This window comes from Bombina bombina, chromosome 7 (genome assembly GCF_027579735.1).
Source record: "Bombina bombina isolate aBomBom1 chromosome 7, aBomBom1.pri, whole genome shotgun sequence".
In the NCBI taxonomy this organism is placed as follows: Eukaryota; Metazoa; Chordata; class Amphibia; order Anura; family Bombinatoridae; genus Bombina; species Bombina bombina.
The window spans coordinates 215,397,810-215,410,646 of NC_069505.1; the positions used below are offsets into that span (position 1 = coordinate 215,397,810).

At 40.4% G+C, this 12,837-nt stretch overlaps 1 protein-coding gene across 1 annotated transcript in view; it reads left to right on the forward strand.

Annotated features, from left to right (window-relative positions):
- The window catches only part of STK33 (serine/threonine kinase 33), a 252,991-nt gene that overhangs the window by 165,088 nt on the left and 75,066 nt on the right, over positions 1-12,837 (forward strand). The window contains exons 6-8 of the mRNA XM_053720610.1: positions 1,805-1,893; positions 3,345-3,432; positions 4,767-4,842. Of these exons, the coding sequence (XP_053576585.1) occupies positions 1,805-1,893; positions 3,345-3,432; positions 4,767-4,842 (253 nt within the window). The remainder of the gene's footprint in view (positions 1-1,804; positions 1,894-3,344; positions 3,433-4,766; positions 4,843-12,837) is intronic.

Consider the following 12,837-nt stretch of genomic DNA (forward strand, 5'->3'; position numbering starts at 1 on the left):
TAAGGGATTTCCAGTCGGAGTTGAGCATGCACAGTGCACACCACAAATACCCTCTAATAACTGCGCATATCATTTGCCTTTCACCTCTGGCTACCTGCGTAACTCAGAGATAGGAATGTATGCGTTGTGGAACCGGATTGCCGCTGCCCCTTCACACCCGAGGATATTTGACAGGTGCTGCCTCTAGGTGATGACGTGGCTGTGTCGGCGACTGAGTAACCATGGCTGCGGACATCACATTACTGTTTAGAGCTAGCGTGAAGTTGCGGAATAAGGTGCTGGGGGTGTCACTGTCTGAGAGCGACGTGCTCAGGAGAAGCCGCCCGCGGGGGGAGGTTTATGGCAGAGCCCTTGAGGTGGTGAGTGAAGGGCAAAGATGGTTGTTATGGTTACCAAGGCAACCTCTGTGCTAGAGGGAGCCCTGTTTGTGCTGCACATTTATTACATTTGAATTTTGACTGCTGAAATGTGATATGTTTGTCACTTGTCCTTTTGTGTCTTATGTGTGTATACCATGCATAATCAGATGATGATCTCTTTGCCAGCTTACACTAATTAATGGTGATCCTGTTATATGTCACACTGGTTTGCACAGCTCTACGACATCCATACTGAAACCATATGCCACTTTTTGCTACCATACATTATGCTCACCTGTGGCTTACATTACTGTAAGATACACCAAGATTTTTTTTATATACTTCACATTTTCTTATGTCACACCTGTTAAGTATGGTCCTTACTCACAACTCTTACACTTTCTACTTAGTTGTTGGCCATAAGGGTGCATCATAAGTGAGTGATTTTAACTGCTATTAGGTGTGAATTAGCAAAGGCACATTATATATATATATATATATATATATATAATTATACATAGATACACATACACACACACACATTATATACATATACTGTGTGTATATATATATATATATATATATATATATATATATATAGTGTGTATGTATAATTATATATATATATATTATACATAGATACATACAGGTGTATATATATATATATATATATACACACACACAGAGTGGGGGTGGGGGGTGAGGGGGGCAGCAAAATTTTGAGGGCCTAGGGCAGAACTAAACCTAAATACACCACTGATAGGCAGGGACTGCACTCGCTGGATTTAGATAAATAAAGTGATGTTTATTTTATGGTAACGTTTCAGGATTTGTTCTGAGGAAGGGGTCTGTGAACCCCGAAATAAACATCACTTTATTTATCTAAATCCAGGGAGTGCAGTCCCTGCCTATATATATATATATATATATATATATATAGATATATACACATACAAATATATATATATATGTATATACATATATATATACGCACAGTATATACTTTTATATATATATATATATACATTATATAAAAATCAACAGAAATTTTTCTATATGAAGAGCAGAGTTATTTGAAGTATCTCTAATGCACCTTCGGCTTTAGCGCAGTTGGCCTAGCGCGCCTTCGGGTTAGCTCTTGAGCAAAGAAAAAGCTTTTTTTAAAGCGCCCTATAGAACTCTACAGGGAAAGGGAGCTAGCTCAGTAACGTTATCCGACCTCCAGATATTGGCAAACCTGAGTCTTTCACATGTGGACAACATTTTTACTTTTAACCTTTAATACCAGCCCAAATTTAGGAGCGCTATTGATTTACCTTGAGTGCAGTTACTGCTCAACAACTCTAAAAATGTATCACTCCACTTGTAATCTGGCCCAGTGTGGGAATAATGAGTCAATAAACCTTTTTATTGTAACTACGTCTCTGCTTGTTTTTTATGTGCAGATATTGTCCATAGAGATTTGAAATTGGAAAACATTTTAGTAAAAAGTGATGAACAAACAAACGAAGAGGAGACTAAACTAAACATAAAGGTAAAGAACAAAAGTGAAAACCTCCCCTGCAGTATCAGGAGAGTGGAATATTTTTTTCATGTCACTGCAAGTTACTGTGACAAATTTAGAGAGCTGTGAGTAATTTGCCTTTAAAGGGTTGTAATCATCGTCACATGCAGCATGTTGCTTTTGCGTAAATTCCTAATAAAATAATATTAAGGTTTAATGTTGTGCTTTTCACTTAAAGGGATACTGAACCCAAATTGTTTTACTTTCACTATTCAGATAGAGCAGCAATTTTAAGCAACTTTCTCATTTACTCCTATTATTTCCTATATCATTTTTCTACGTTCTCTTGGTATCTTTATTTGAAAAAACAGGAATGTAAAGCTTACGAGCCAGACCTGGGTAGCGCTTGCTGATTGGTGACTAAATGTAGTCACCAATCAGTAAGTGCTACCCTGGCAGCTAAACCAAAAATGGTCTGGCTCCTAAGCTAACATTCCTGCTTTTTCAAATAAAGATACCAAGAGAACAAAGAAAAATTGATAATAGGAGTAAATTAGAAAGTTGCTTAAAATTGACCAAAACTATCTGATTCACAAAATAATTTTTTTTTGAGTTCAGTGTCCCTTTAAAGAAACTTCAGAACACTTTAGCTCACAGTCTCAGAATGAATTAGAAGCAACTGATTTTAAAGAACATCTTCAAATGTACAGACCCTAAAAGGACAAGATCCACACCAGTCAGGAGCACTTAGCTACTATTGCTTCTTCCCCATAGGCACCATTGTGCAGCTTAGCAGGTCTGGGTGTAGGAAGCCCCTCCCCCTCTCCCCAGGCATTACAGAACGATGAATAACACCAGAGCTCCTGCATTCTGTAGTGCAATAATGACAACTCTTCCTGTGCATAAACTGACAGGGACAAGTGCTGACTGAGCACAAAACGCGTGTGCCGCGCTCATTCTTACAATCCAGATCTACAGAAAATGAAAAAGGATGGAAGCTTGAGTTGGCACTGTCTGGTAGTTTGCACAAACATATTCTCTTTAACAGACTTGTTACAATTTTCACAGCTCTGTTAGTGTGCAAAAACTCACCTCGCCCAAAAAAGATACATGAACATGTTTAAAAAAGAAGGAAAGAAAGAAATAATGGAAAATAAAAATAAAAAAATAAAATACCCTATTTCAAGCCTTGACACATTTTTGTTCATAATCTAGGACCCAGTCCATAAATTTAGGAGCCAGAGACTTTTGATAGATAGATATTTGCGAGGCCTAGAAAGGATTGAGTTGCCCCAAGCTAAATTATAGGATTGGCTGTTGGCGGTGTTCAGGGGGCATCCATGGGTGTCTTGTGGACTCTAAACCAGGGTGCTAGAGCCTAATTTTAATAGGCCCTAATTTAGATGCAACAGTGTCTAAAGATGTCAGACGTAATACATTTCTTTTAAGTTAACTAATAAATGAGTATTCCCTTTTCACAGGTAACTGATTTTGGCTTAGCTGTGCAAAAGGGAGGGGTTGGCATTGAAAACATGCTACAGTCCACCTGTGGAACCCCAATATACATGGGTAAGTGAACATCTTCTACAAGTTTAGTTTAACAGTTTATTTTAAGGGACAGTAAAGTCAAAATTAAACTTTCACAATTCAGATAGAGAATGTAATTATAAACAACTTACTTATGTTATCTAATTTGCCTTGTTCTATTGGTATATTCTGTTGAAAAGCATACCTGGCTAGGCTCATGAGCTGCAGTGCACTACCGGGAGCCAGCTGCTGATTGGTAGCTGCAGATATATGCCTATTGTCATTGGCTCACCTGATGTGTTGAGCTAGCACCCAGTAGTTCATAGCGACTCTTTCAAGGACACCAAGAGAATGAAGCACATTTGATACTAGAACTAGAAAGTTGTTTAAGAATGTATGCTATATATGTATCATAAAGGAAACATTTTGGGTTTCATGTCCATTTATTATGAAGCTTTTTTCCCCCTCTATAAATTCAGGAAATACTAGCGACCATATCCAGTATACTTGAGTCAAAATATTAGTACTGACTTGCCCCAGTTTAGCAGCCAGAGGTTATAGTGCACTTCGTAGCATCTTATATTTTATAGTTCATTAATTAGTTACTACTCTTCCAAGAAGGATACCAAAAGAATGAAGCACATCTTTCATTTTATAGTTCTTTAATTTAGTAATTTTAATTTTTACAAATCAGATCATTCACACTTTTTGTTTTTGTTTAAATTTGCTGGCAGATTTGATCACTTTTCTCATTTATCAATGTAAACAATTCATGTTAAATATTTTTATTTTGGTTGTACAAAATTTTTCCAATTTAAAACTAATAAATCTAATTTGAAAGAAAAAAACTGTGCTTTGTTCATATTCTAATAGTCTTGTTGATAAAGTTTGAAATGATTTGTCTTTGAGTTTGTATTTACAAAGGCGTTAAAGCTGATATGAATCTTTTGCGGGAGTCTGTGGCATTTATTTTTAATACTATGTGTCAAGAGATCTGAATGCTAAATATTGATATTCATTAATAACGTACGTTAGTTTAGGCCCATTTATTTTCTTGATTGCTTGTGCAACATCAGCAACTAACCGTTCAAAGCTTTAAAATGAGATAGGTGAGATACCTATGTATATATCCAACCATCTGCTAACACACTTGCTTCTAACAATTAAACATTCACCTATCATCTATTTATTCAGCTAGTCATCATTTCTGAGGGAGGGCAACATGAATTGCTAAAGCCCGTACATAATTCATTTATACATCTGCTGTCATTAGGGAATAAATGATACGACATCAGCACATTCTTTGTGCCGTGTGTTTAAGCATTTATAAGTGTTTTTGTGTATTATTAATTTGACTGTTTATGCTCGGCTTGCAGCTCCTGAAGTTATTAATGCTCATGATTACAGCAGGCAATGTGACATCTGGAGCATCGGAGTCATTATGTACATGCTGTAAGTAGCCTTTTATATGGTCTTTTTTGTCTGCTTTTTACTTAGTTACCATTATCTGTATAATAATTAATTGCATGTTTTTCAGTGTATGTGGAGTTTGACTATTGCATATTAATAGGACCGTAAACACCTTGGGATTTTATATAAAATGTTTAGTGATACGTAGCAAAACAACTTTGCTATAAACTTTCATTAGTTATTTTGCCTGCTTTGCATGTAATTTAGCACTGAAAATTAGGGATTTTTTCATTCTTAGAGCTGGAAATGCAAACTGCAGAATTCTCAAGGCTATTCCTGCTACATATCTTTCCTAATTGGCTTCAGCAAATAACAACTACAAAATAAAGCACTTTATACTAACATAATGATTGTGGAAACCCTTGTCTGTATACTCAAGCCAGGATTGGCTACTCCAAATAAGGCAAGTCATAGGTAGTGTTTGGCTGTTTAAAAACAGTTGCAGCAAACAAGATGTTAATTTGTTGGCTATGTTATTCTATAGCAATACACCAGAAATACATTTCTTTTGCAAGATGTACCGAGTCCACAGATTCATCCTAACTTGTGGGATATTGTCCTTCCTGACAGGAAGTAGCAAAGAGAGCACCACAGCAGAGCTGTCTATATAGCTCCCCCCTTAACTCCACCCCCTGTCATTCTCTTTGCTGGCTCTAAGCAGGAAGGGTAAAGAGAAGAGGTGTTAAACTGTTAGTTTCTCTTGTAAGGTGTATCCAGTCCACGGATCATCCATTACTTGTGGAATATTCTCATTCCCAACAGGAAGTTGCAAGAGGACAACCACAGCAGAGCTGTTATATAGCTCCTCCCCTAACTGCCATATCCAGTCATTCTCTTGCAACTCTCAACACGCATGGAGGTAGTAAGAGAGAGTGGTAAAAAATAGTTAGTTTATTTTCTTCAATCAAAAGTTTGTTATTTTAAATGGTACCGGAGTTGTACTGTTTTATCTCAGGCAGAAGTAGAATCTGCCTGAGTTTTCTATGATCTTAGCAGGTTGTAACTAAGATCCATTGCTGTTCTCACATATGTCTGAGGAGTGAGATAACTTCAGCGGGAGAATGGCGTGCAGTTTATTCTGCTAATGAGGTATGTGCAGTTATAATTTTTTCTAGGATTGGAAATGCTAGAAAATGCTGCTGATACAGAATTAATGTAAGTTAAGCCTGAATACAGTGATTTAATAACGACTGGTATCATGCTTACTCTCAGGGGTATTACCCTTATATAAATACAATATAAAACGTTTGCTGGCATGTTTAATCGTTTTTATATGTGTGTCTGGTGATATAAATTATTGGGGCCTAATTTTTTCCACATGGCTGGCTTTATTTTTTCTTTAAAGGGACAGATTTCTGCCCTGTCTATTCTTTTGCACAAGCGTCTGGCAGATGTTCCAGACGTTCAGGCTTTTTGTCAGGCTTTAGTTAGAATCAAGCCTGTGTTTAAACCGGTTGCACCGCCATGGAGCTTAAACTTGGTTCTTAAGGTTCTTCAAGGAATTCCTTTTGAACCTCTTCATTCCTTAGATATCAAACTTTTATCTTGGAAGGTTCTTTTTTTGGTAGCTATTTCCTCGGCTCGTAGAGTCTCCGAGTTATCTGCCTTACAATGTGATTCTCCTTATCTGATTTTCCATTCGGATAAGGTAGTCCTGCGTACCAAACCTGGGTTTTTACCTAAGGTGGTATCTAACAAGAATATCAATCAAGAGATTGTTGTTCCATCCTTGTGTCCTAATCCTTCTTCAAAGAAGGAACGTCTATTACACTATCTGGACGTGGTTCGTGCTTTGAAGTTTTACTTACAAGCTACTAAAGATTTTCGGCAAACATCTGCTTTGTTTGTTGTCTACTCTGGACAAAGGAGAGGTCAAAAGGCTTCGGCAACCTCTCTTTCTTTTTGGCTAAGAAGTATAATCCGCTTAGCCTATGAGACTGCTGGACAGCAGCCTCCGGAAAGGATTACAGCTCATTCTACTAGAGCTGTGGCTTCCACTTGGGCCTTTAAAAATGTGGCTTCTGTTGAACAGATTTGCAAGGCGGCGACTTGGTCTTCGCTTCATACTTTTTCAAAATTCTACAAATTTGATACTTTTGCTTCTTCGGAGGCTATTTTTGGGAGAAAGGTTTTACAGGCAGTGGTACCTTCCATTTAAGTACCTGCCTTGTCCCTCCCTTCATCCGTGTACTTTAGCTTTGGTATTGGTATCCCACAAGTAATGGATGATCCGTGGACTGGATACACCTTACAAGAGAAAACACAATTTATGCTTACCTGATAAATTTATTTCTCTTGTATCCAGTCCACGGCCCGCCCTGTCATTTTAAGGCAGGTAATTTTTTCATTTAAACTACAGTCACCACTGCACCCTATGGTTTCTCCTTTCTCTGTGTGTTTTCAGTCGAATGACTGGATATGGCAGTTAGGGGAGGAGCTATATAACAGCTCTGCTGTGGGTGTCCTCTTGCAACTTCCTGTTGGGAATGAGAATATCCCACAAGTAATGGATGATCCGTGGACTGGATACACCACAAGAGAAATAAATTTATCAGGTAAGCATAAATTGTGTTTTTATTTTATCTTCAATCAAGTGTTTGTTATTTTTAAATGGTACCGGTGTTGTACTATTTACTCTCAGGCAGGACATAGATGAAGATTTCTGCCTGGAGGATGATGATCTTAGCATTTGTAACTAAGGTCCACTGCTGTTCCCACAGAAGCTGTGGAGTACAGGAAAACTTCAGTGTGAGGAACGGTTTCTTGCTGTACAGCAATGAGGTATGTTCAGTCATATTTTCTGCAGAGACTGTGTTAACTCAGAAAGGCTGAAAGTGTCCCCATTAGGGGAAGGGTAAGCAGTAATCCTATAGTGTTATCAGAGGTTTTTACTAACTTGCATAACCCCTTAATGACCACAATGTACCCTGTATGTCACTGGTCGTTAAGGGTTTTTTCAGGACATAATAGCACAAGTCTAGCAAGAACACTATAAAACAATCAAGTCCCAAAAAAGGCCAGTGACATACAGGGTACGTCGCTGGTCCTTAAGGGGTTAAAGGGGGCACTCAGTTTGTTATGTGAATTTGGGACAAACGTTTTTGTGTCTGGGAGAAACATTTTCTGTTTTATGGGACATTTGCTTGAGGGTTCTTTGGGGTTGTTTATAACCCACATGGCTTTCAGGCAGGGTTTGTTAGTTTTGTGTAGGCCCCAGCAATATCGAGTGAGGTGGGTGGGGCCTACATTTACAAGCAGCAAGCAACTTCTCCTGAGGTCCTGAGAGTCTTCTGAGGGACTAATTGAAGCTTTAAACCCCATATTATCGCTTCCTAAGGGCAGGTAGGGCCACAGCAGAGCTATGGCAAGGTTCTTTAGGGGGTTTTAACCGGTTTTAGACACTTATCAATCCGTTTTTTTTATTTGGGGGTCTATTGCTTTATTACTTGTGGTGCAATCCTTCTAAAGCTTAGTGGGTGTACTGTTAAAATTTCAGAATTTTTGAAGCAATTTTAACCTGTTTTGCAGTTTGTGTATGCCTTTTTTTCTCTTAAAGGTACAGTACCGTTTTTGCAAATTGTGTTTTTTTCATTAAATAAAGTGTTTTACAAGCTTGCTTGCTTGCTTCATTACTAGCCTGTTAAACATGTCTGACACTGAGGAAACTCATTGTTCAATTTGTTTAGAAGCCACTGTGGAGCCCCCTCTAAGAATGTGTCCTAATTGTACTGATATGTCTTTAAATTATAAACAGCATATTTTGACTTATAAGAATTTGGCATTAAATGATTCTCAGACAGAAGTAAATCAGGTTTCGCCATCTAGTTCTCCCCAAGTGTCACAACCAGTTACGCCCGCACAAGCGACGCCAAGTATTTCTAGTGCGTCTAATTCTTTCACCTTGCAAGATATGGCTTCATTTATGCATACTACCCTCACAGAGGTTTTATCTAAACTGCCTGGTTTGCAAGGGAAGCGCAGTAGCTCTGGGTTAAGAACAAATGCTGAGCCTTCTGACGCTTTAGTAGCCGTATCCGATATTCCCTCACTATGTTCTGAGGTAGGGATGAGGGATTTGCTGTCTGAGGGAGAGATTTCTGATTCAGGAAAGATGTTCCCTCAGACAGATTCAGATATGACGGCATTTAAATTTAAGCTAGAGCACCTCCGTTTATTGCTCAGGGAGGTTTTAGCTACTCTGGATGATTGTGACCCTATTGTCGTTCCAGAGAAATTGTGTAAAATGGACAAATATTTAGAGGTTCCTGTTTACACTGATGTGTTTCCGGTCCCTAAGAGGATTTCGGACATTGTTACTAAGGAGTGGGATAGACCAGGTATTCCGTTTGCTTCCCCTCCTGTTTTTAAGAAAATATTCCCCATTTCTGACACCATAAAGGACTCATGGCAGACGGTCCCTAAGGTTGAGGGAGCTATTTCTACTCTGGCTAAGCGTACAACTATACCTATTGCAGACAGTTGTCCTTTCATTGATCCTATGGATAAAAAGTTAGAGGGTCTCCTAAAGAAAATTTTTGTTCATCAGGGTTTTCTTTTTTAACCTATAGCGTGCATTGTTCCGGTAACCACTGCAGCTTCTTTTTGGTTTTAGGCTCTAGAAGAGGCTCTTCAGATGCAGACCCCGCTAGATGATATTTTGGACAGAATTAAGGCCCTTAAGTTGGATAATTCTTTTATTATAGACGCCGCTTTTCATCTTGCTAAGTTAGCGGCAAAGAATTCAGGTTTTGCCATTTTAGCGCGAAGAGCATTATGGCTTAAGTCCTGGTCAGCTGATGTGTCATCTAAATCTAAGCTTTTTACCATCCCTTTCAAAGGTAAGACCCTATTCGGGCCTGCACTGAAAGAGATAATTTCAGACATCACTGGAGGGAAGGGTCATGCCCTCCCTCAAGATATGTCAAATAAGACAAGGACCAAACAAAATAATTTTCGTTCCTTTCGAAACTTCAAGGGTGGTCCCGCTTCCTCTTCCCCTGCTGCAAAGCAAGGGGGAACTTTGCTCAATCCAAGCCAACCTGGAGACCTAACCAGGCTTGGAACAAGGGTAAACAGGCCAAAAAGCCTGCTGCTGCCACTAAGACAGCATGAAGGGGTAGCCCCCGATCCGGGACCGGGTCTAGTAGGGGGCAGACTTTCTCTCTTTGCTCAGGCCTGGGCAAGAGACGTTCAGGACTCCTGGGCTGTAGAAATTGTAACCCAGGGGTATCTCCTAGATTTCAAAGATTTTCCTCCAAGGGGGGGGTTCCATCTTTCTCAATTGTCTGTAAACCAGACAAAAAGAGAGGCGTTCTTACGCTGTGTAGAAGACCTTTTTTCCATGGGAGTGATCTGCCCAGTTCCGAAAACAGAACAGGGGCAAGGTTTCTACTCCAATCTGTTTGTGGTTCCCAAAAAAGAGGGAACCTTTAGACCAATTCTAGATCTCAAGATCCTAAACCAATTCCTAAGAGTTCCATCCTTCAAGATGGAGACCATTCTGACTATTTTACCAATGATCCAGGAGGGTCAATATATGACTACCGTGGATCTAAAGGATGCGTATCTACACATTCCTATCCACAAAGATCATCACCAGTTCCTCAGGTTTGCCTTTCTGGACAGGCATTACCAGTTTGTGGCTCTTCCCTTCGGGTTAGCCACGGCGCCAAGAATCTTCACAAAGGTGCTAGGGTCCCTTCTGGCGGTCCTAAGGCCGAGGGGCATAGCAGTGGCGCCTTATCTAGACGACATCTTTATTCAAGCGTCGACTTTCCAACTTGCCAAGTCTCACACAGACTTAGTGTTGGCCTTTCTAAGATCTCATGGGTGGAAGGTGAACGTGAAAAAGAGTTCTCTTATTCCTCTCACAAGAGTTCCATTCCTGGGAACTCTGATAGATTCGGTGGACATGAAAATATTTCTGACGGAGGTCAGGAAATCAAAGATTTTAACCACCTGCCGAGCTCTTCATTCTATTCCTTGGCCGGCAGTGGCTCAGTGTATGGAGGTAATCGGACTTATGGTAGCGGCAATGGACATAGTTCCGTTTGCTCGCTTGCATCTCAGACCGCTGCAACTATGCATGCTCAAACAGTGGAATGGGGATTATGCAGATTTATCTCCTCAGATAAATCTGGATCAAGAGACCAGAGACTCTCTTCTTTGGTGGTTGTCACAGGATCACCTGTCCAGGGGAATGTGTTTCCGCAGGCCAGCGTGGGTTATTGTGACGACGGACGCCAGCCCTGGATTTCCCTGAAAGCACAGGGTTTGTGGACTCAGGAGGAGGCCCTCCTACCAATAAATATTCTGGAATTAAGAGCGATATTCGATGCTCTTCAGGCGTGGCCTCAGCTGGCTGCGGCCGGATTCATCAGGTTTCAGTCGGAAAACATCACGACTGTAGCTTATATCAATCATCAGGGGGGAACAAGGAGTTCCTTGGCGATGATAGAAGTTTCCAGGATAATCCGATGGGCAGAGACTCACTCTTGCCATCTATCAGCGATCTATATCCCAGGGGTGGAGAACTGGGAGGCAGATTTTCTAAGTCGTCAGACTTTTCATCCAGGGGAATTGGGAGCTCCATCCGGAGGTGTTTGCTCAACTGGTTCAGCTATGGGGCACACCAGAATTGGATCTGATGGCGTCTCGTCAGAACGCCAAACTTCCTTGTTGCGGATCCAGGTCAAGGGATGATAGATGCTCTAGCAGTACCATGGTCGTTCAACCTGGCTTATGTGTTTCCACCATTCCCTCTCCTTCCGCGTCTGATTGCCAGAATCAAACCGGAGAGAGCTTCGGTGATTGTGATAGCGTCTGCGTGGCCACGCAGAACTTGGTATGCAGACCTGGTGGACATGTCATCTCTGCCACCATGGACTCTGCCACTGAGACGGGACCTTTTGATTCAAGGTCCATTCAAGCATCCAAATCCAATTTCTCTGCAACTGACTGCTTGGAGATTGAACGCTTGATTTTATCAAAGCGGGGTTTCTCTGAGTCGGTCATAGATACCTTGATTCAGGCTCGAAAGATCTATCATAAGATATGGCGTAAATATCTTTTTTGGTGTGAATCCAAAGGCTACTCATGGAGTAAGATCAGGATTCCTAGGATTTTGTCTTTTCTCCAAGAAGGATTGGAGAAAGGATTGTCCGCTAGTTCCTTAAAGGGACAGATATCTGCTTTGTCTATTCTGTTGCATAAGCGTCTGGCAGATGTCCCAGACGTTTGGGCTTTTTGTCAGGCTTTAGTTAGCATTAAGCCTGTGTTTAAACCTGTTGCTCCGCCATGGAGTCTCAATTTAGTTCTTAAAGTTCTTCAGGGGGTTCCGTTTGAACCCATGCATTCCATAGATATTAAGCTTCTATCTTGGAAAGTTCTGTTTCTAGTTGCTATCTCTTCAGCTCGAAGAGTTTCTGAACTATCTGCATTACAATGTGACTCGCTTTATCTTGTTTTCCATGCTGATAAGGTGGTTTTGCGTACCAAACCTGGGTTCCTCCCTAAGATTTTTTCTAACAGGAATATCAATCAGGAAATTGTTGTTCCTTCTCTGTGTCCTAATCCTTCTTCTAAGAAGGACCGTCTGTTGCACAACTTGGACGTGGTTCTTGCCTTGAAGTTTTATTTGCAGGCAACCAAAGATTTTCGCAAATCATCTTCTTTGTTTGTTGTCTATGCTGGAAAGCGTAGAGGTCAAAGGGCTACGGCTACATCTCTTTCCTTTTGGCTGAAAAGCATAATCCGTTTGGCTTATGAGACTGCTGGACAGCAGCCTCCTGAAAGAATTACAGCTCACTCCACTAGAGCGGTGGCTTCCACATGGGCTTTTAAAAATGATGCTTCTGTTGAACAGATTTGTAAGGCTGCGACTTGGTCTTCGCTTCATACCTTTTCCAATTTTTACAAATTTGATACTTTTGCTTCTTCGGAGGCTATTTTTGGGAGAAAGGTTTTGCAAGCAGTGGT